Source organism: Akanthomyces muscarius, chromosome 5, assembly GCF_028009165.1.
Source record: "Akanthomyces muscarius strain Ve6 chromosome 5, whole genome shotgun sequence".
NCBI classification, from domain to species: Eukaryota; Fungi; Ascomycota; class Sordariomycetes; order Hypocreales; family Cordycipitaceae; genus Akanthomyces; species Akanthomyces muscarius.
In genome coordinates, this window is record NC_079245.1 from 3,875,487 (window position 1) to 3,896,313 (window position 20,827).

The window sequence follows — 20,827 nt, forward strand, 5'->3', positions numbered from 1 at the left end:
ATGTCGCTTCTTTCGAGATGGGGATCGACAGGCACCGCACAGTGGCGCTTTAGTGGCGGTCGGCTGCCGTCGGTGCTACCTCAGTGGTGATTAAACCTGCGTTGACACCTGTATCGCGCTGTAGGCTCGGCTTATTAGTGAATTGCCTGCCGAGCAGTTTGCTTGCCGAGCAGGATAAAGCAGCAATTCCGTACTGCGTCACTCAGCTGTAAATTCGGCTGCTCCATTCGTTGAAAGACTTGTGGTTTTGGTCCCCTCTCTACGCGACTTACCTGGTTAAATAGTCTATTTCGGGATACTGCATGAGCCAGGATATACTGCTTGCTCCGTGGCAGGGTCGTTCGGCTGCGGCCCACAGCGGGGTGTGCTTCTGCCCAAGCACCCAGGCCATGTTCCAGATACTCCCATTGTTCAAACATTTTTGGGGCGAGTTCTTTACTCTAGAAACACTAGCAACCTGACCGACAACCCTTCAAAAGACTCTGAATCAATGCTCCATAAATTACGAAATTCAATTATAAATCGCGGCCCGTCAGGGTCGGTGGGTACACCTGCCGAGCGTTACTCGAGCATATAAAATCTCACCCCGCACCTCGATTCTTCTTAGGTAACCTTCCTCAACATCACCAACCTCAACACAAAACATGGCGCAAATAGCAGAGCCCATCGAGCAAATTCTGTCAGACTTGCCCGCCAAGTGCCGCGGGCCCGGCGGTGCTATTGCCGTCGTCAAGGATGGCGAGCTGCTTGGCGAGAAGGTCTGGGGCTTCGCCGACCTGCAGCAAGGCATTCCCATGGGAAACGACACCGTAATCCCGATTTGCTCCATTTCCAAGCAAATGACCTGTGGCCTGCTGACGGATCTGCAACTTAATCCGACACCGGCCATGACTGCGCGTAGTGAGTCGGCGGCACAGCAGCTCGCCAACGAGCTAACCAAGGTCCTGCCCAAGGAGATGACCCAGGACACGGGTGTGACGCTGGAGCTGCTCTGCAACAACCAGTCTGGCATGCGCGACTACTGGGCCATGACTGTACTTTGGGGTGCCCAGCCGGAGACGCCCTTTTCGATTCAGCACCACGGACCTCAGATGCTGCAGCGCCTCAAGTCTTTCCAATTTGAGCCGGGCACGCAGTACTCGTACGCCAACACCAACTTTTACGTTCTGGCCCGCATCATGGAAAATGTTACTGGACAGACTCTCTCTAATCTGCTAGATGAGAGAATATTCGCACCCGCCAGCATGACGACTGCCTTTCTATGCGCCGACACATCGAAGCACCCTAGTCCTTGCGTGGGCCACGAAGGCAATGAGAAGGATGGCTTCTATCCTGGCGACAACCGCATCGAGTGGGCCGGTGATGCAGGCATCGTAGCTTCGCTGTCCGACATGGTAGCCTACGAGAAGTTTGTCGACAGAAATCGCGACAACACGCAAAATTGGTACGGCCTCAACTGCAAGAAGCAGCAGTTCAAGGATGGAGCTTTAAGCGACTACGGCTACGGTCTGAGCCAGCACTCTGTTGGTGGCGTCACTCTGGTAGGCCATGGTGGTGCTCTTCGTGGCTACAGGCTGAACAGAATTTACGCCCCCGAGGCCAGAGTATCCGTCGTTGCTCTGCTCAATGAGGAGCATGCAAAGGTCGGCACAGTGTGTGACTATATCCTCGAGCGTCTCCTGGGAGTACAAGATGCCAAATTCAACGCTGTTGAGCCCAACCCTGCATTCATTGGCACCTATTTGGACCCCGAATCAGACTTGGCTGTCACAATCGGCAAAGGAGAAGAGGAAGGAAAACTATCTTTTAGCTACCATCGCGCTGCAGTGGACATCACTCCTGTGGAAGCCAACAAGGCTGTCTCCAACGACGTCACTGCCGTTTTGGATAGAGACGTGCTTGAGGTCACTCTCCCCAAGGATAACCGCAAGTTCCGCGCCAACCGCGTACCAGCGGCCAAGCCTCGCGCAAATTACTCTGATTTGCACGGCAACTTCAAGTGCGTCGAAATCGACTCTATGTTTCACTGCAGTGGCACCGATGGCATGCTTTACGGCTCCTTTGACGGCTTCTTCGGGAAGGGCCCCATCCACTTAATGCGAGCCCTCGCAGAGGATGTATTCGCCCTTGCATGCCCTAGAGCCATGGACTCATCCCCCCCCGGGGACTGGACTATTGTAGCCCGTCGCGATGCCAGCGGCAAGATCAGCGCTGTGACAGTCGGCTGCTGGCTGGCCCGAAAGCTTGATTTTGTCAGATCATAAGCTGCTTTGCCCTCAAGAAAACCGTCGACTTCCCCAAGAAGCGTCAAATTTGCTGACGGGCGTCGCTATGTTTCGGCGGTGCCCGAATGTGGCGCAGGATGGGCTAGTGCCGAGCTGAAGCCTAAATCTTCGATAGAATAAAGACGAAGCTGACACAAAAAATTAGACCTATCAAGGCCCGTATTAATTGCTGGCTCGCTCACGCTGCGTAGAGCTCGTCGTCGTTATGCTCGTGTCACATCGTCTATAGCTGTATTGGATGTACTCGGTTCTAGACCAAGCCTTGGCGCACCGATTCGGAGTGAAGAAACAGGTGGATCCAGTACAGGCCTAGCCCTCTTCAATGTAGCCGTACCTGAGCAATGATTAAGTAATCAGTTAACGGAGGAAGAGTCATTTTGAGCTAAAGAAGGGTCCCGAAAGTACAGTGATATAACAGATCGCCGTGCGACTGATTTCTCTTGCTATAGGATAGCGGCGTTTGTGGCCGGGATGCGTGCTACCAGCGCCATGGTCGAAGGCACAAACCTGAGATTTGCAGGATTCAATCTGACACGCAATTTGTTTCTTCCAGACCGATGGCGCATCCAAGCTCTAACGTCAACAACCCACTTTCGGGCCATTCCCACTTTCGGGCCAGTAATTCCCAGCCACCTCCATCCCTAACCTACATTACTAGAGCCGTGTTTTCTCGCACAATAATAATTATTTTAGCGTTAAAATTAAACTATTATATTATTATGCCTTAATACACCAAATAAGAACTTTAAAATGCTATATAGGACGTTATTAGCGGCTATAGTATCTAGAAGGCGGCTAGCTGATAGGGAGTACCTTATTAGACAATATAGAACCGTATAAACGGCCAGATAACACGAAAAGAGGCCTTTAAGCTAATATAACAGCTTCTAGCCTCTTAAAAAGCGTCTCTTATCACCTAGATCCTAATTTAGGACTCTATAAGTAACCCGCTAAGCTATAAGAGCTACTAGAAGATAGCTAGGTTCTTATCTATCACTAATAGTAACCTTTAACTAATTAGTGTAAATTAGTTATATAGCTTCCTAGCTTAAAATATAGAGGTTAGGTCCTTAAAAGGTAAGAGACTTAATTTCTAACATCTTAATAGCGCTTTAACTTATACTATATAGGCTTTCTTTAAGCTATTAATAATCCTAGTACTTATAAAGATACCCCTAAAGAACTAATAGAATATAGATAAGACAGGGCTTATAATAGGTCTCTAAGAGAATAGCTTAGTATTAGGGTTATCTTAGAAGAAGATTGCCCTAAAGGGTTAGGATAGAGCTAAACCTATTAGTACTATTTAATAGAAAGAATATTTAATAATAGTAGTTTCTAGAAGAATTAAAGCCCTTTAAGAAGTGGTTTTTTAAGGTAATAGACTAAAGCTAGATAAATAATATAATTATAGTGTACTAACTTAAGATAATATTTATACTAGAGATAAATCTAACTAATAATAATAACTAACACTTTCTTATTATTAACAGCTATAATAGCTACTATATATCTAAGTTTATATATAAATATTATCTTTATAATATATTCCTTTTATTCCTACTAGCTTATAGCTCTTATATACTTTAACCTCTTAATATAGTAGTCTTTAGTCCTATTAAAGTTAGCTATAAAAAAGAGCTAGGAAAATAGCTAATAGATAATAACTTATTGCCTTTTAGAAAGTGAATTTTTCTTTAATACTATATAATTACTAAAAAGACTAGAATATCTAAAAAGAATATCCTTATAAGGTAAAAGATAGCTAGCTTATAGCTAGTTAGTATAGTAAAGCTATTAATAAGCCTATTAATAGCTAAGAGCCTACTAATAATACTAATAATAGTATCTATAGAGCTAGAAAAGGCACTTAATATTAGTCTTCTAGAGGTTAAAATACCTATATAGAGATAATAGATTCGCCGCCTTCTTTAGGCTAGTACGAGCTATTTAACCGACTAGTATATAATCTAACTAATATAGCGGAAGATTAAGAAGCAATTTAATATCTAATAAGCCTAAATTTGCCTCTAAGTAAGTTAAATATTAAAGCTTAAAGTAAAAGTAAAGCTTATTAAACCCTTTAAACATAAGTTAGTTAACACAAATCCTAATAAAACCTTTACTATAGTTATAGACGTTAAAAACACCTATTCTTAGCTAAAAGAGTAATTAATAGGTCTTAAGCACCGGCACACTATTATACTATCAGAATTATAATTATTTAGCTCCTAGGCTATCTAATAGTGTAATTTTTATAATTAGTTAATTTTTAATATATTTATTATAAGGCAGTTACGTAGCGCCTCCTGACTAGAGAAACTGGCCCGAAAGTGGGAATGGCCCGAAAGTGGGTTGTTGACGTTACAGCACATTTTCGTCGGACAGGTTTAACGTAGCTGCTGCTGATTTCGCCGTCGATGGCTGGCGTCACAGGCTGGGACTGGAAAAAATTGACGAGGCGTGGGAGCAGCTTGGGTTGCTCGCCATATGAGAGTACGTGAAACTTGTAAAAAAAAAAAAAAAATTGATCTGGCCCATATTAAGGTCTCAGCTTCCGGCACCTTTATACCGAGAATATTTATCAGACCATCACCCCAAGTAGGTAACCTCAGAAACGGAGGCCTTTCAGGTGTGCTATTAATATAGGACCAATACACATGTGCTTGCATTTTAATGGAACTCATCCGCAGCATCACATCTGCGAGGACGTCAGATTCCTTTAGATTCCTAAGACTGAGACAGCCACCATCGTGCAGGTGGGGTCGGAATCGGCGCCGCCAATGACGGAGCTGGGAGAGAGCACTTATGAGACAGACTTAGTCGGCATCGTGACGGAGGAATTGTAGCTTAAATTCCTATCAGTGGCCTATGCTGAAGCCACGGAAAGTCGGCAACGCCCACAAAATCTCCGTGCGAGGAGAGGTAACGCAGCCAGTCTCGCCTGACGGCCAGAGACAGCATGGCGAGCAAACGCGACAAAGACTACACTGGCTGCACACCTTCGTCGGTGACTGCGTATTGAATTGATATAGTTTAGATCATTTACTCAACGAAGCACGAGTGGACCCGTTTACAATGACACGAGTATAGCAGCCGCTCAGCATCACACTGCTGCGCCGGTCCGGTGGCCTAATCCTCATCACGACGACCACCGCGGGCGAACAGCTTGGTCCTGTCTCCCTCGAGTCACAGGCCCACCTCTTACAGGTTGCCGATTCTCACAAAACTGGTGGCGAGCCGACAGCTAACCATTCCAGTGTGCGCTTAATATTGCAAGGCGGGAGGGCTGCACGCTGCACATCACTGCGTGATGGGTAGGCTCTTCGGTTATGTGTCTTACAAGCAGAGCAGCATTCCTGACCTTGAGACGCTTTCTCCAGCATCCCGGCCCCCTCGGAAATCGAGAAGCGTTCAGGCAATCAAAAATAAAAAGGAACGCGGAGCCGGCTACTCACGGGAATTAAATTTGAAGAAGATACACAATCCCCTTTTCTAAGCTTTGAAAGTTCTCCGAGCTCCCGATATTTGGACCGACCTTTTTGGCCTAGGGTTTAAGCTTCAACTGCAGAACGACGACGAACGAGCTGATCCATTGGAGGAGGCGCTAGGGAAATTCGGAAGACGCCGAAATGAGGAGTGCAGCCTCTGTGACGGATGAGGAGGCAACGATATACTCTCCGGCAACGTCGATTGACAACGAGAAGCATGAGTCGCTCAAGACAAGCTCAACAGTGCACCCCCCCGATCGAGGGTTGCACGCATGGCTTTTTCTGGCCGGCTCCTTTTTAATCGAAGGTCTAGCACTTGGTAAGCTGCCACTGAGAAGAAAACGCGCGAGAGCTACTGACATGTTTTGTGCTTCCCTATCGACAGGCTTTCCTGGTGCCTACGGTGTATTCCAAGACTATTACAGCACACACCTACCGTTCCAAAACGACTCGAGCTTGCCAACGGTCTCTACCTGCGCCATGGTATGCAAGATACGCTGAATGATGACCAACATCTCTCACTGACACATAAAAGGGTATCATGTATCTAGGCATGCCCGTCACCATGGGAATCCAACGACTTTCCCCTCGATTGAGCGCTTGGTCTCCTCTTATCGGCATCTTCGTTATGGCGGGCGCCCTTGTCGCCGCCTCATTCGCCACGACAGTCTCCCACTTGATCGGCACACAAGGGATCCTTTTCGCGGTTGGAAGCTCACTATCGTACTGTCCTTGTATCGCGTTTCTCAACGACTGGTTCGACCGACGAAAGGGCATGGCCTACGGAATCATGTGGGCAGGCACCGGGCTCTCGGGCTCCGTTCTCCCCTTTGTGCTGCAATATCTCCTAGGCGGTTATGGATATCAATACACATTAAGGGTCTGCGCCGTGGCTCTTGTGGTCATTACACTTCCTGTGGTCTATTTTGTCAAGCCTCGTCTGCCGCCCAGTCAGCTCATTCCTCAAAGCAACCCATTCAACTTTCGCTTTACACTAAGCCAGACATTTATGCTGCATCAACTCGCCAACGTTTTCCAGGCGTTGGGCTTTTTCCTGCCGAGCATCTTCCTACCAACTTATGCGCGATCGGTACTCGGCGCGAGTGAGTTTGTGGCCGCAAGCACAATCTTGCTCCTCAACCTCGCCTCGACTGTTGGATGCCCTACCATGGGCTGGCTATCCGACAACTACCACGTTGCTCGATGTTTGTTCATCGCCACTGTCGGCGCTTCGTTGGCCACGTTTCTGCTTTGGGGTTTCACGACTACAGTGCCGTCGCTGCTCATCTACTGCGCCTTCTACGGCTTGTTTGCGGGCTCGTATACATCGGCTTGGACTGGGCTCATGCGGCAGATTACGACAGATGATACTATTAGTGACAGATATTCGTGCGAAGATACAGACCCAGTGATGGTGCTTTCAGTGCTTGCTGCCGGTAGAGGCATTGGAAGCGTCTTGTCTGGCCCCCTCAGCCAGGCGCTGGTGGGTGACTACTGGCATGTGCGCACATACGGCGCGTACGGCACGATGTATGGACCATTGGTCATTTTCACAGGGCTCACTGCTGCGCTGAGCGGAATTGTGCTGTTTTGGAGACATATTGGGTGGATACATTAAGAGTGTTCTGGATTCGAGAAACCCCCCAAAATCGCCAGTGCTGTAAAGCACAACTGTATCTATTTTCTTCATGCTGAAAGTATCTACAGTTCCCCGGTACAGGGACTACTAACCCTTTTATCAGATACCCAGAACCAAGCTCTCATGTACTTTCAAAAGGCTTCGTCCGCTCAGAGCAGACAATGCTTGAAAATTAGTACTTAAATCAAAATTTTATGACTGTATTTACACGAAAAAAAATATGCTCAAGGATATCCAGTTTCTATATTCAGAAGCCAATGTACATAGCAACGACAAAAATTGCGATCAAGAAATGCGCACTGGGCAACTCCCGACTAGCAGATGATGCCCCTGGCTTCAAGTCGCCAATTCCGTCAGTGGTCAGCGTAAAATCGCGCACCTTGCCTTGCCAGCCAGTAATCCGGCGAATGGGTGCTTCAATGGCCATTTCATGCCATCGCAATGGCGCGCCGTAGTAGCTCATCTCTGTCAGGAACTCCTCCTCCTCGAATATCTTGTCACCCTTATCATTGTAGGCCGACGCGAAAGTCCTGGGGCCATCGCCGCTTACCTCTAAGCGAACCCATGACTGCAAAGGAATGGTCTTGTTTAGTCTGTAATAGATGCCAGATGCGAACAGGGTGACATTCGGCGTAAGCATGAGGGTTGAGTCTGACCCGGACACGAGGGTTGTGTTCGTTTCATCCGAAACTTTATCGATGTTGAGCGTCAAGGAAAGTTTGTAGTTTCTGCCTTTGGATGACCAAGGCGTCGTGATGTCACAGTCGGGTGACATAAAAATGCCGTCGTCGGCCCCCTTGCAAGTTGTTTTGGCATCATACTTGTTGCCTGACTTGTCTGTAACAGAGCCCCCCTTGAACTTGCGCAGATCATAGGAAAAGATGGTATTTTGCTTGGATGGAATGCGGCGCTCCAGGTTTTGATCTGGAATCTTGGCCAAAAGCTTAGAAAGCAAGTTAGAATACTGATCATGAGTTAAATTGCCGCCCCAGTGTTTATCAGCGAGGGCAGGGATGCCATCGCGCCAGGCGTAGTATGCTTCCGAGTAGACACTCGTATTGGCCCCATGATCGTTCCAAAGCGGTGATATGGCGCCTTCAATCAGCTTGTTGTCGCGCGACGGGTTTTGATCTGGCTTGCTGAGGTTAAAGATATTAGGGTACCAAGGCCCATGTCCATCAGGGTTGCCCGTGAATGTGGTTGAGGTGTTGACTGTTCGGCCGTAAGGGCCATCTTTCATGACAATATAATACATCTCATCAGAGTTAATGACAGAGTAGTTGTTCTTGATATAGTCCTCGTAAGGGTTATCAAACAGATAGGCCCAGTGCTGAATGGTGATATTCGAGTCCACCGCCGTAGAGGAGCCGGTATGTTTGACAGCAGGGAATGTGCCCCAGATGCGAATAGACTTGCTAGCTTCTTCGTTGATGAATGCCGACATTTCGTTGACAAACTTCTTATAGTCCTCCTCGGGGCCCTTGTATTCATCAGCGCCGATGGAGACGACCGACGAATGAAACCACGGAAGAAACTCTTTCCAGACGGCTTTCATGGTTGGTATCGTATCAGGATGGGAGATATTAAGAAGGCTGAGATCGCCCTCGTAACCAATTTGCGGGCGCCATTGTACAATAGGCAGGCAATGACCCGGCGCCTCGATCTCAGGAATGACGGCGACACCGCGCTGGGCGCACCTATTCTGAATGTCCTCGAAGTCGTCCCTGGTGTACGACTCGTTGGCGTACTTAGCGAGTCCAGACACCTCGCTGCTGTCTGACCACAGGCGGAAACGCGCATAGGTCTCGTTGTAGTTTTCGGGCGTATATGTCGGTACAATCGTGTTGTCGCTGAGATGGATGTGAAAGGTATTTTGCTTGAAGAAGGATATGTAGGAGCACATGTCGATGAGGAATTGCTTGGGGTAAAAATGACGACCGCAGTCAAGCATCATTCCTCGTGTCGACCAGCCAGGAGCATCATCGCCCTGGCCAGTCGGAACCGCGCCCTCGTCTCCCAGGATGGCTTGCTGTAGAAGCGTCCGTGTCCCCCACCATGCCCCTAAGGAACTGGCGCCGCGGATGGTGACGCCATCTTCCTCGGCGACGATGGTGTAGCCTTCGCTGTTCGATCGTCCTGCGGCGTCTAGAAATTCGTGCTCGCTGTCGATGGTCAAGAATATGGTGTTGGATTCGCGCTTGTCGCCATCTTTCGCTGTGACTGTCTTGTTGAACACCTCTTGGAGGTCTTGCGCAAACGTCGCGCCAAACTCGTATAAAGTCGGTGGAATCAGGGTCAGTCCACTTTTGTCGGTTGTCTTCGTGTATTTCGTGTCGACGATGATCGTGGCAACAGAATCAAGCTTGAAAGTTTTCTTGCCGTCGACCTTGAATGGCACAGTCGGGATGCCAGGGAGCTGGGCCAAGGTGGCGTCTGGGCTTGGTTAGTGGCAAAGTTGAGTTTCGGAATGCAGCCGCAGACTGTAACGTACCAGCGAGAAATAAACCCAACAGCAAGCTGGGAGAGGACCGCATTATGGCAAGACAAACGATCTTGCGACCAGAAGAGAAAAGAGATATTTCGATATTCCGTGGCAAGACTTTGGCCAGTGCTGTTTGGGGAGGCGATGTTTTTAATTTCCGTGCGAGCACTTCCCCGAGCCTAGCCTGAGACTTGCTAGCCTGATGCAAGGGACATTTTCCATCTGGATACGGGGTCTGCCCCTGTTATTTACGCACGGCTTTGTGCACCAACACTGCAGAGCCTCGCACCTTGTTACCTCAGTTGCCAGTAACTCACCAAATGAGTGCTTACTCAGTATGATTGACTACGAAAATCGCATCTGCCGATGTTTAGCTGCCCTCCTCACTGCCAAGCCCAACAAGCATGACAACAAGACGAAGGCAGCTAGGCATCTAGGCAAGTTTATTGCAACCTTGTCTCGGTTGTACAAGGCAATTTCTAATGCAATCAGCTATGTGACTTGCGCATGTAAGAGACAGTAATACATGATTGAAATGTTGCGGGCGCTTGTGTAATCATTCGAGTCACAGAAACCTTTCATCCCATAAAATAGTCCTCAAGATTTTGAGTCGCTTCTTTCTTTCCTCTGCTAGTATGTGTTGACTTCCTTCAAGGGCATCCCTTAGTATTCGGTGACGCCTCTGGAACATTTTGAGCACATAGCTTTAGATTGCCTAACGTAGACATGCACTCAGCCCGTCTGACTTTAACCTCACTGCATAGCGAGAACATTTGTAGTAGCACTAGTTGATCAGCAAAGTCAAGATGGAGACTGGTTGCTGTTCTCTAAAACTAGCATGGGGCTGGCGAAGCGATCCTTGTCCCAACTCTCTATAGTGTACTTTTGCAAGTACAGGATGCGATCCCCCAATTCCCCCAGCCCACCTCGCCTCTCGCAAAAGGCACCTGCCGCGTGAATAGCGGAGACAAACCCGTCCCGATACCAAGAGCCGATGCCCGGCCCTACAACAAAGGCGGTGTTGCGAGAAATGGCCTGCGTTGCTCCAATAAACACAGCATCCCAGTGTTCCAAGTCTTTTGATATTCCATCACGGCATATTTCTATCGGCCGTTTCCCCGTACGCCAAAGCAGCGAGTACAGAACCAGGCGAGTTTCCCAATATAAAAGGAGCGGAGCCACTTCCGGGTAACCGCGAAATGGCTGTTTGCTCTGTGATGTGTTTTCCTCTGCTGCTGAAGCTACGCCTGCCAAGTGTGGTAACTCCTCCTCATACCCTGCGACCCATTCGTCAAGTTGAATTTGTAACTGATGCACCAATTGGCGGGTTTTCCGGCACAGATCGCAAAACGACGGGGAGCTTGATGCTATACCTTTGCACGGCTCAATGACCCGCTCCCAAATGGTTGGTAGTTTGCCCTTGCAGTCCATTATCTTATCAACCAATGTTTTGGAGACTTTGGCCCATGGGATAGTGAGCCAGTCTCCCTCCATGACAAATGGTGGTTTGCGTTGCATGATTCCGCGGTTTATCTATCACAACAAAACTTAAAATTAGTCCAGTTGTCTGCGGGTTTGATAGTAAGAGGTGGAGGACAAGACTTACCAGGATGCCCCTTGCCAACAAGAACATAGAGTGAAATGGCTCCACTTGAAAAGCAGCTGGGCCGACTAATTTGAGAATGGAAGTTATACCCAGGATATGGCTTTTCATGCCCGTCGACGTGGAGTAAAACATGGTAGACGGCACGTTAAACTTCATCGCCAGTTAACAACTCGTACAAGACCTAAGACGAGGAAGAAGATGCGCATACCTCATACAGAAACAGTGTTACTGATGCCATCAGTAACTGGCCCCAATTCTGCTTGAACGACACGGCTTTAGACCGCATGTCCGAGACTGCTTTGACATATGCTTTCAGACCAGCTGCCTGTAAATTGGCATCATTGGTCACCGAAGAGCAAAACGAAGACGCCACGGCGACAGATATGGTCGACAGATTCCTATTTTCAAGAGCGCTGACAAAAAATTCGAGTTGGTAACCCCAGTCTTTGCGATCTAGGGGAAGGGTAAAGCTATAATACCGGTCGAGAATTGCAATTCGATGGATGGAGGGAGCGACAAAGGGGTTTGACGGTACCACATGTTGCCCGCCGGTATGCGAGCCAGATACACTTCCCTCGGGCTGGCTGCGTTTAGATGTTCCAGCGTGCTCTACTTCTCCCGAGAAAACAAACTGGAACTCCTTCTTGAAGGGTTGGCAGTCGAGATTGCTCATGACACACTTGGTGCAGCGAGGGAGTTTGTTGTCACACTAATAATAATGATAATAATATTAATAATTTATCGGTTAGTTTTCTATTCTCTTTCCCGTGATTGGACGCGAGTTGAGAACCTGCGCTGCTAACCTCAGTTTGCAGCGTGATGGCCAACTCACCTTGATTTTTTTCCGCCGACAGTTGTCGCACCTGGCAGTTCTCGCCGGGGACGGCCGCATAGGCCGAGGTGCCGCCGCAACGAGGGGTGAAGCATCTGCGATCCGGCCAGCTCGAGGCAGCACAACGCGAAATGCTAGGCCGTGGTCGCGTTTGGTATTCATGGTATGGACCTGCCAGCGTTCCCAAATCCGAGCCGCAAAATGCTTAGCGGAGCTGCAGCTAGACAGAGCGGTTCCGATAAACGGGTTGACAGACTAGATGTTCAGGGAGAGGCCCTGAGAGGACCAATGATCCTAGCCCTGCGCGGAAAAATGCCGAGCTACACCACTGTAAATACCGCTGCGTGACTAGTTAGTTACTCCACCAGCGCGCCCGTACCCAGGCCCAAATAACTAACTAATAGGTGGCTACGGGGTCAATTGTACCATCTACAGGGCTGTCATATGCCCAATAACTACAGATTAGTCAGTCAGCTAATAAGTCAGCTGCAACGAGGGTTGCGCTCGCGGCGCTGATACCCATTATAGGTTCACGGAGGCGGCGGCGTTGCACTTATTACACAGTGTCGGTTTCTCACGCGATATATAAGCCCTGTCACCACAGCCGACGGAAGATTTTTCTCCCCGGTACATTCTATGATAGTAATGTGTTTCCTTTGGTGACTAGTTTACTAAGCTCTGAAACTCGGACGGTGCGCACGGAATGACCACTGGCTGCTCGCTATCTGTAATGGACTTGCCCTAAGATTGGGGCACTGGTCGAAAATGCGGCAAGTTTTGACGTTGTCGAACCCTCATACATAGCCAATGTCACAGTCTAGCGATGGCAAAAATGTTTCGAATTTGTTTGCCGGCGAATCTTTCAGGGATTTCAGGCTTGGCGAGGATATTGGCCGTTTAGTCCTTGCCCAAGAAGCTTGGGGGGCCCTAGCATAGTGCAGCCTTCGGGCCGGCCACAGCAGGGGATCCTACCAACGAAGCATTGCGAGCCAGAAATTACGAATGGGGACGAACGAAGACGGAAGCGCCGCCGAAGATCTGCCACATGTATTGCAAAGAGGGAAACATGCTACCTCACGCTGGTATTTGCTAGAAGTTTCCGCTGGCAGATTTTCTGTCTATGCCTGCCAGGGAGCTTGCGTGCGACTCCGACCACTCCATGCTCGAGATTGGCTCTAGGCCGCCACGGCAGCGACTGGATCAGACGACGCAAAGCTCAGCTCCTCAACAGTACTAGTATCCGATGTGGTGTTTATTTTGTGGCACTTTCGTAGAAAACCCTCTCTGATGACCGTCATAGCGATGATGTTGCCCTCACATCTGATCGAGTATTCGGCGTGGGGCTGTCAGCGTCGGGAGACAAGTATCAAGCCCTCTGGAAGGATCCCACTACACCCTCACTTGCTAGCCGCCTGTACTTCATCAAGGCAAATGAGGGATAAGAGTCACTGTGAGTCTACGAGACGTCCAAGTACAAAGTTACGCGCTGCCAAATTGAACTAGAATATATGGGAAGTTGACAGCACCGATGGACTGACTTTCAGCCTGCCCAAGGATAGCTAGGCCTCAGAGGCTTCTAAGGTAGATTGTAACCCTTGCCTATAATAGGTCTAGTTGAAAGGAAATAAAAAAAAGTGGCGTATCCGTATTTCAGATTGAGCATTTTGTCCATCCGTCTCTTCGAAATAGAAAGTATTGAGCTGGCCAGCACTCAGCAACAGTGGCAATGCTCGGAGACTCTGTGAATAATTTTTGCCCGAGAAACAGCAAGTCAAGTCCACGCCCAAATAGTCAAGGCCAGCACTATACACTGTCGGTGGTAATCACCAGCTCATTGTCTCTCGGAAAGCACCCGACTACTTCCAGTCTGCCTGTCTCGTCGTTCGCAGCCAGAGTAATCGCAACCGTAGCTCCATAATATAGCGGATTTCCCTCATAGACCACAATGTCCCTGTTTCTCTTATTCAAATCGAGGATTTCTTCAATGTTGCTAGTCACGAGATCCACTGCCTCGGAGTCGCTGAGACCTGCATATTTTGCCGTCCAACCGGCCTCTGGTAGCAGGTCATGAATTTTGTAATCGGAAGGCATACCTGTAGCAATGTTAGCAGAAGCGCCTGGCCCCTCACAAATGCGACAGCTTCGTACTTAATTCAAGTAATGCCAAGCCAAATTTTACGCCAGCTTGTTTGAGATAACTAGCAATGCTGCGCGTAAGTGGCGGTCCCACGAAGCCGTCTCTAGTACGGAAGCTAGTAGGAGCACCACGGTCTTGCGTCAAAATGACTGGAATACCTGCCGTAGAAAGGTCGTTGGCTACCTGTTTTCCGCTTTGGTCAGTCCTGCTTCACTTAGATTCCGGCCGCTTTTTTATGCTCACAAAAGGGGCCTCCATAGCACCAACTATGACAAGGTTTGTTTGTGGGTAGTCTTTTTTTATCCATATCAGTTGCTCAATTTCGTACTGTTTTCCCTTCGGTTAGTAATCGTGCAAGATGTTCTGACACCTCTAGAATTCTTCGCACGCACCTTGTTATCTGCGTGGACGAGAAGTGGGAGACGGCCCGTGGCTACTCGTCCATACACAGTCTGGTTATTTTTGCCTAGGCCGTCACTCAACATTTTTCGTAGTTTCCTTATGCCGTTGCTTCCCGTCCCCTCGTCGTTAATCGCAGCATCGCCTAGTGCCACGTGAAGTGCGACATCTTCCTGAACAATCCCCCCGTGTAGTAGGCTTTTTTTACCGCTCGTCAGAATCTCAACGCTGACGCCAGCTACAAAGGCGGGACCATCGGTGACAGGGGCCGTAATTGCGCGAGTGATTCCGCCTAGGCGAGCACGGGCAAAGTTCTTGCCATCAAGCAAAGCGGCGTGTTTGGCATACATGACGCTGTCGGGATTAGCAATATTTTGGCCACTGGCACTGCCATCACCTGTATTCGGGTCCATTGCAATTTCTCTCGCGCCCAGGGCGTTGGTAAGGGCACTCATTCCGGGGACAACGTGGCCGTTCGTGAGTTGGAGGCTGCCATAACCCTCTGTCGATTCGATTTTCGCGCGGCTGTCTCTACAAACCCCCAAAGTTCCAGCGCAGACTACTTTACCATCTTCTAGAATCATTTGAAGAGAGCCTGTCTCCGCGACAGACTTCTTGAAAGCCAGTTGGGGAAAGTCTTGGAAAAACACCCGGCTAATACCGGAGATAACCAGGTTGCCATTCGCCCCAGTCATCGTCTGGCAAGTGCCAACACGAGTCTTTTCGCTAGGTTCATACTTCACTTGGGGCTTGACCCGAGGCGGGGCTCCTGCTGCTGAAGGCTGAACCCAGGACGAGCCTGTGCTCTTTTTAACGAGGGCGTCGTTCAATTGCGGAATGCCGTCGATGAAAACTTGAAGAGGCGTTGCGCCACGATTGAGAGGGTGATCATCCCAAACAACGATGTCAGCATCGTATCCTGTCTTGCAATAACCTACTCGGTGGTCCTGCTCAATAGCTGCAGCAGGGACAGAGGTGACTGCTTGCAACGCCTTTTCGGCTGGTAGATGGAATGCATGAGCAACAGCCGCCTGCGAAAGCAGATACTTGGCGTTGGTAAAAGACTCCACATGATCCGACTTGTATGCCACTTTGATGCCATTTCGGTCAAGAACGTGACCGGCGTAGAGGCTGGGCCAGTATGATTCATGCTTGTACAGGCTGAACTCGGCAAACGTAGCGATTGTGATGTTGGGAACTCGCTCTTTCAACAAGCCGGGAACTTGCCATGCTTCTATTGCATGATGGAATCCTGAGATTTTGTACCCGAACTCTTCGCTGATGCGAATCATTGTCTCTAGATCTTGGGGCTCATAATTGTGATTGTGTAGTGAGACTTGACCCCGAAGGAGAGCAACAATGCTCTCTAGCTCGAGATCAAAAGGAAACTTTCCATTTTCAGCTAGAAAGTTGCCTTTGAACTGGAGCGTCCCTTTGTTGGCAACGTCCAAGCCCGCACAGTACTCGTCTTGCGACTGCATCACGCCTTTGGCTTTTTGAAAGTGCTCACGCAAATGCCAAGCGTTTCCGAGTCGGCTATACCCCCACGCGCGCTTCGGATTCTCACCAAGGGCCATTTTCATATACCTGCGACGCTCGTGCTGTGGTATGCCACGCTCAAGAAGTACTTCCTCGACGATCGGCTCAGCATTGGCACCGCTGTAGAGGGCGTTCTTTACTGGAGCACCCTCGCCTCCAATGAGATTGGCCGAGCCGGGAATAATGAGAGAAGTCGTGACACCGCCAGATGCGATAACAACCGTTCCATAATCGTATGCTTTGAGTGCATCGATGACGCGCATTTGCCCTGTAACTGCTTTGGTGTCAGGGTGAACCTCGGCACTGTCCGAAGTCATTTCCGTTGCTGGCCATGAATGAACCATATGGTGTGAGTGCATGTCTACCAGACCCGGAGTCACATAGCGCCCGTGGAGATTGTAGAGAACAGCACCCTCAGGGTGGCTTCCATTGCCAGACTTTTCGACGGACTCAATTAGCCCTTTTGAGAAGGTAACGTCCACAGCATAGTTGGTGAAGCTTCCGCCATCAAAGAGTGTCGCATTTTTCAAGATGATGCGCTGCTTTTGGCCGTACTCTGCGGCCCATCGCGAATTTTGGGTTCTGGAGACGGGGTCAGGCTTGGAGGGGAAGCGATGGCGAGCTTGGCATTGTTCAAGGGCATTGGCAAATTGTTTGTCGGTTACGCCAGCGAAGACACGAAGGACAGGACGACTTGCAATGCACAGCCAAAACACACAGATTGTAATTACCAGACTCAGGAGTGTTCGGGGTGACAACCAGCGGCGGACTCGTACGCGGCGACGAAGCCGCTCGGTCGGGTAAGCCGTCGCCTCATATGGAGGTGGCAATGGCACGACTGGCGTAGGCACGAATGTGCTTTCTTTTGTGCTCGCCATGTTACAATATTCGTGAGCAAAATACAATTTTACATGAAAATGGATACTAGACGCTGCGAAATCGACACTCTGTTTGAAAGGATGGAGATTCACAGGCAGGGAGAGGCTCGGGTCGGGTACCCACCCGGAGGTGTGAGGAGTGCCCGCGTCTAGTCTGCCTTCTGGTCCGCTGGCCAACAAAACACTAATAGTACGGGATACCTAGACAATATGTTAGTGAGCGTGTAGCAAGCTCCGCCTTCAGAGACGCGTCACTATCGTGGCCATCCCATCATGCGCTGATGGTCAAGGATCTGTGTCTCAGTAGGATGCACGCTTTGATCTAGAGCCTTAAGGGTCTACAGATGTTCCGTGCACGCTTTCGACCTTTGTTCTCTTTGCCGTCACGAAAGACCAGTTATTGAAAGCGTGCGGCGTGGCATGCCTTTTAGCGTGCTCTCTCTCCTGTTACTGATATTCTCGCGTTATAGCCAAGGGCAACGCTAATGTTAGTGCTGGCTAGCTACAGCCTCAGGCCGTAGGGCACAAACCGTCCCGCCTTTCAAGCACTTTGCAGGTAGAATATTAAATCACGTACATGATGAGACAGAAGGAGCTTGAAATTCGCCGAAACAATCAATTCATATCGTAAGAGCTTGTCGACGGAAAATGACTTTGCTGTGCATGAAGTCACGCCAATCCCGTCGAACAATCAGGCAAAGCATTCCGTTTAATCTATGCGCTATCGCCATTGGGCGTTGTCTGCAGCACGGACTTCTTCCGTATCTAAGGAATATTGTTGCCAGCCAAGACGCTATTGTTCTCGTCGCCAGAGCTGGGAGACTTCTCCTGGTACTCGCGGTGCTCGGCTTCCTCCAAATATTCCGGTTTGAGCTGGCCATGCTTATCGTAGCGATAGGGCTCTTTCAGGGAAATGGATACTGCGTCAAAAACGTTCGAGGACTTCTTGAAGATGCCATCCATCTCCTCCAGCGAACGGAGTTTAGTCTCGGGAAAGAAGAAATAAACAGATGGGACCATGAAAGCGTTACTAGAAAAGTCAGCAAATCGAGGACAAGTTTGTTTCTGGAGACAGCAGACTCACATGACAGCGAAAACGACGTAAGTTTTGTAACCAATGTTCGCAAACGCGATCGGAGTAATCATGACAACCATAAAGTTGAAAATCCAATTACCACTGATACGAAATTAGTATTTATTTGCACCATCGGGAGATTTGCTTCTGGCTTACCTGGTTGACAAGGCGTTGGTAGGCGCACGAATTTTCAAGGGGACGATCTCAGCGGGATACAACCAGGTCATACCGAGCCAGCCTATGGCAAAAAAGGAGTTGAAGACAAAAAGAAATACAGCCTGGCCAATGCCGGCTCTTGTATCCCCCAGCGCTTCCAGGCGCCAATTGCAACCAGCAAGAACAGCCATGGAGACTGACATGCCAAATGCCTACGATGGATCATAAGTCAGAGATGGCAATACGCCTGTGACATGGGCTTACTTACTCCGAAAAGCATGAGGGGCCGCCGACCGGTCTTTTCAATGATGAAAATAGGGATAAATGAAGCCAGTAGATACTCCGTCCCGTTGCATGCCGCCAGCAATTTGTTGATGTTCGGGCCTTGTAGCCCAACTCTGCCGTAGAGTGTCGGGGCGTAGTAGGTGATGAGATTGATACCAGAGATCTGCTGAAACATTTGATTGACGTAGGCCAGAACCACTCTGTGGAACTCGCGGTACTCACTCATGTCAAATAAACTGCGATAGGAGCCCTTCGACATTTCAACCACAGTTTCTTTGATGTCGGCAAATTCTTTCTGGATCACCACGTCGGTGCGAGGCTTTTCGTTCAGAGCCTCCAGCACGTCAAGAGCGTCGTCTTCTCGGCCTGCCATGACCAACCATCGAGGAGATTCTGGTAGATTGGAGATGGAGACAAAAATAACAACTGCAAACAGGATTTGAAAGGCCAATGGAAAACGCCAGGCGACTTCTTTTTCGCCGATAAAAGCAAAACCTTTCTCAAAATCAGCATATACAAAGCACCTAAGAGGGTGCTCGCTGTATTTACCGTAGTTGATCCAATAGCTGAGGGCAATACCTCCAGTAATGAGTGAACCTTCGATCATGACAAGCTTACCGCGGTCGGACGACTTCGCAGACTCTGACTGCCAAGTAGGAACAGTACTTGTATTAATACCGTTACCAACGCCCGTAACAATGCGTCCCACGATGAAATGCGGGAGCTGAAATGCCGTACTCTGCAGAAGCGCCCCAGTCGCCATGGTAAAGCAGCCAATCATAATGGTACGACGACGGCCGAGAGGATTTCCGATGAAGATGGTGATAATTGCACCCAAGAAACAGCCCAGATTGTAGGCAGCAACGGTGATTCCTTGGTATGTTGAGCGCTTCTGGTACAGTGGTGGATTGTTCCTCTCCAGCTCTGGGTCCAGATAGATATCTGGAAAGTACTTGTTGAAGGATGGCAAGTCGAGTAGACCACCCGTGATCCCCTGATCATATCCGAAAAGCCTAATACTCGGGGTTAGTTGATCCAATCTCTTATATCGAGCTTCGCATCGATCTCACAAGAAATCAAGACTGCCGAGAGAACTGATGGCTAGGTTGAGAGACCGGCCTCTCCAGCCAAAATACTTGGGAAATCCGAACATGGTTATATTCTTGCGAACCAATCACAGTAAGGATGTTAGGAAACAGGAGAGATGAAAAGAAAATCGATTAGGAGACGGAGGTGCCAGGTTTTATCAGCGATCGGCGCTGGCTATGTTCTGCTACCTCGGACACGTCGTACCAGTTATCTCGTGTCTGTACATTCTCCAGTTTGCAGCCTTGCGGGGATTCCACATTTGCTCGAATGGGGGTGTGGGTATGAAGCGAGGAGGATGCATGGCAACTGACAAATTGCTTTTCGGGTGACAGGCTCACAAGCCGGCGGCCTGGTTGGTCGCTTGGCTGCCTGCTGTCAAGTTTAGCGGACAAAGCATATTGACCGAGCGTTGCGTCATGGCATGTGAGCGCGCAACTTGAGCACACCCGACCGCATCCAAAATGGAGAAGTGGTGGAGGGTGGTTCCGTTACGTCTGGGTCGCAGTTCTCCATTCTCGCCAGCTCAGGTTCGCTTTGTACCCGGCCATTGGTGCCCGTTTGCCCGGTTCTGTCCGCCAAGACGTGCCTAGGCACGATAGGGCGATGTACCCGCTAAGAAAAAACAGCGAAAACTATGTCGGTAATATCCATTTCGTACGCCAAGCAGCAGTCGTCCTCTCTGAGTCGATGCCGTGGAGACCGCTTGGCCCATAACAGACGAGAGTATGGGGAGCTTCTCCACGCGGCTGTATCGCAACGCGGGACCCAACAGCCACTGATGTCACGCACTAGTTTCGGAAACCTGTGTTCTTTTAAGCTTACAAGGCGGGTTCCTGATCAGCGAACGCTTTCCCCCGTCTGATTTGCGTTGCTTGCAGCCTTTAGCCACGGCTGGGTCGACAACGCAACATCTTCCCACAGCGCCTCAAAAACC

General features: G+C 49.3%; 8 protein-coding genes across 8 annotated transcripts; 3 read left to right on the top strand and 5 right to left on the bottom strand.

The window, feature by feature from the left end:
• Positions 1–49: 49 nt before the first annotated feature.
• LMH87_010627 (uncharacterized protein) lies at positions 50–419 on the bottom strand (the record flags this gene model as incomplete). The annotated part of the gene is made up of 2 exons (XM_056197812.1): positions 50–193; positions 273–419. The coding sequence occupies 2 exons, from the start codon at positions 417–419 to the stop codon at positions 50–52; spliced, it is 291 nt and encodes a 96-aa protein (XP_056054824.1).
• A 225-nt stretch (positions 420–644) lies between these two features.
• LMH87_010628 (uncharacterized protein) lies at positions 645–2,264 on the top strand (the record flags this gene model as incomplete). The annotated part of the gene is made up of 1 exon (XM_056197813.1): positions 645–2,264. One exon carries the CDS (start codon positions 645–647, stop codon positions 2,262–2,264), a length of 1,620 nt encoding a protein of 539 aa, XP_056054825.1.
• A 2,892-nt stretch (positions 2,265–5,156) lies between these two features.
• Positions 5,157–5,599, top strand: LMH87_010629 (uncharacterized protein; the record flags this gene model as incomplete). The annotated part of the gene is made up of 3 exons (XM_056197814.1): positions 5,157–5,210; positions 5,379–5,495; positions 5,546–5,599. The coding sequence occupies 3 exons, from the start codon at positions 5,157–5,159 to the stop codon at positions 5,597–5,599; spliced, it is 225 nt and encodes a 74-aa protein (XP_056054826.1).
• A 318-nt stretch (positions 5,600–5,917) lies between these two features.
• Positions 5,918–7,394, top strand: LMH87_010630 (uncharacterized protein; the record flags this gene model as incomplete). The annotated part of the gene is made up of 3 exons (XM_056197815.1): positions 5,918–6,095; positions 6,162–6,259; positions 6,312–7,394. 3 exons carry the CDS (start codon positions 5,918–5,920, stop codon positions 7,392–7,394), a joined length of 1,359 nt encoding a protein of 452 aa, XP_056054827.1.
• A 268-nt stretch (positions 7,395–7,662) lies between these two features.
• LMH87_010631 (uncharacterized protein) lies at positions 7,663–9,949 on the bottom strand (the record flags this gene model as incomplete). The annotated part of the gene is made up of 2 exons (XM_056197816.1): positions 7,663–9,848; positions 9,907–9,949. The coding sequence occupies 2 exons, from the start codon at positions 9,947–9,949 to the stop codon at positions 7,663–7,665; spliced, it is 2,229 nt and encodes a 742-aa protein (XP_056054828.1).
• Positions 9,950–11,188: 1,239 nt separating this feature from the next.
• On the bottom strand, positions 11,189–12,395 carry LMH87_010632 (uncharacterized protein; the record flags this gene model as incomplete). The annotated part of the gene is made up of 6 exons (XM_056197817.1): positions 11,189–11,205; positions 11,271–11,430; positions 11,504–11,653; positions 11,712–11,916; positions 11,983–12,212; positions 12,336–12,395. 6 exons carry the CDS (start codon positions 12,393–12,395, stop codon positions 11,189–11,191), a joined length of 822 nt encoding a protein of 273 aa, XP_056054829.1.
• Positions 12,396–14,138: 1,743 nt separating this feature from the next.
• LMH87_010633 (uncharacterized protein) lies at positions 14,139–17,288 on the bottom strand (the record flags this gene model as incomplete). Its single annotated transcript, XM_056197819.1, has 4 exons — positions 14,139–14,428; positions 14,484–14,655; positions 14,716–14,799; positions 14,865–17,288. 4 exons carry the CDS (start codon positions 17,286–17,288, stop codon positions 14,139–14,141), a joined length of 2,970 nt encoding a protein of 989 aa, XP_056054830.1.
• A 765-nt stretch (positions 17,289–18,053) lies between these two features.
• LMH87_010634 (uncharacterized protein) lies at positions 18,054–19,957 on the bottom strand (the record flags this gene model as incomplete). The annotated part of the gene is made up of 6 exons (XM_056197820.1): positions 18,054–18,318; positions 18,373–18,465; positions 18,520–18,731; positions 18,788–19,299; positions 19,354–19,817; positions 19,875–19,957. The coding sequence occupies 6 exons, from the start codon at positions 19,955–19,957 to the stop codon at positions 18,054–18,056; spliced, it is 1,629 nt and encodes a 542-aa protein (XP_056054831.1).
• Between the last annotated feature and the right edge of the window lie 870 nt (positions 19,958–20,827).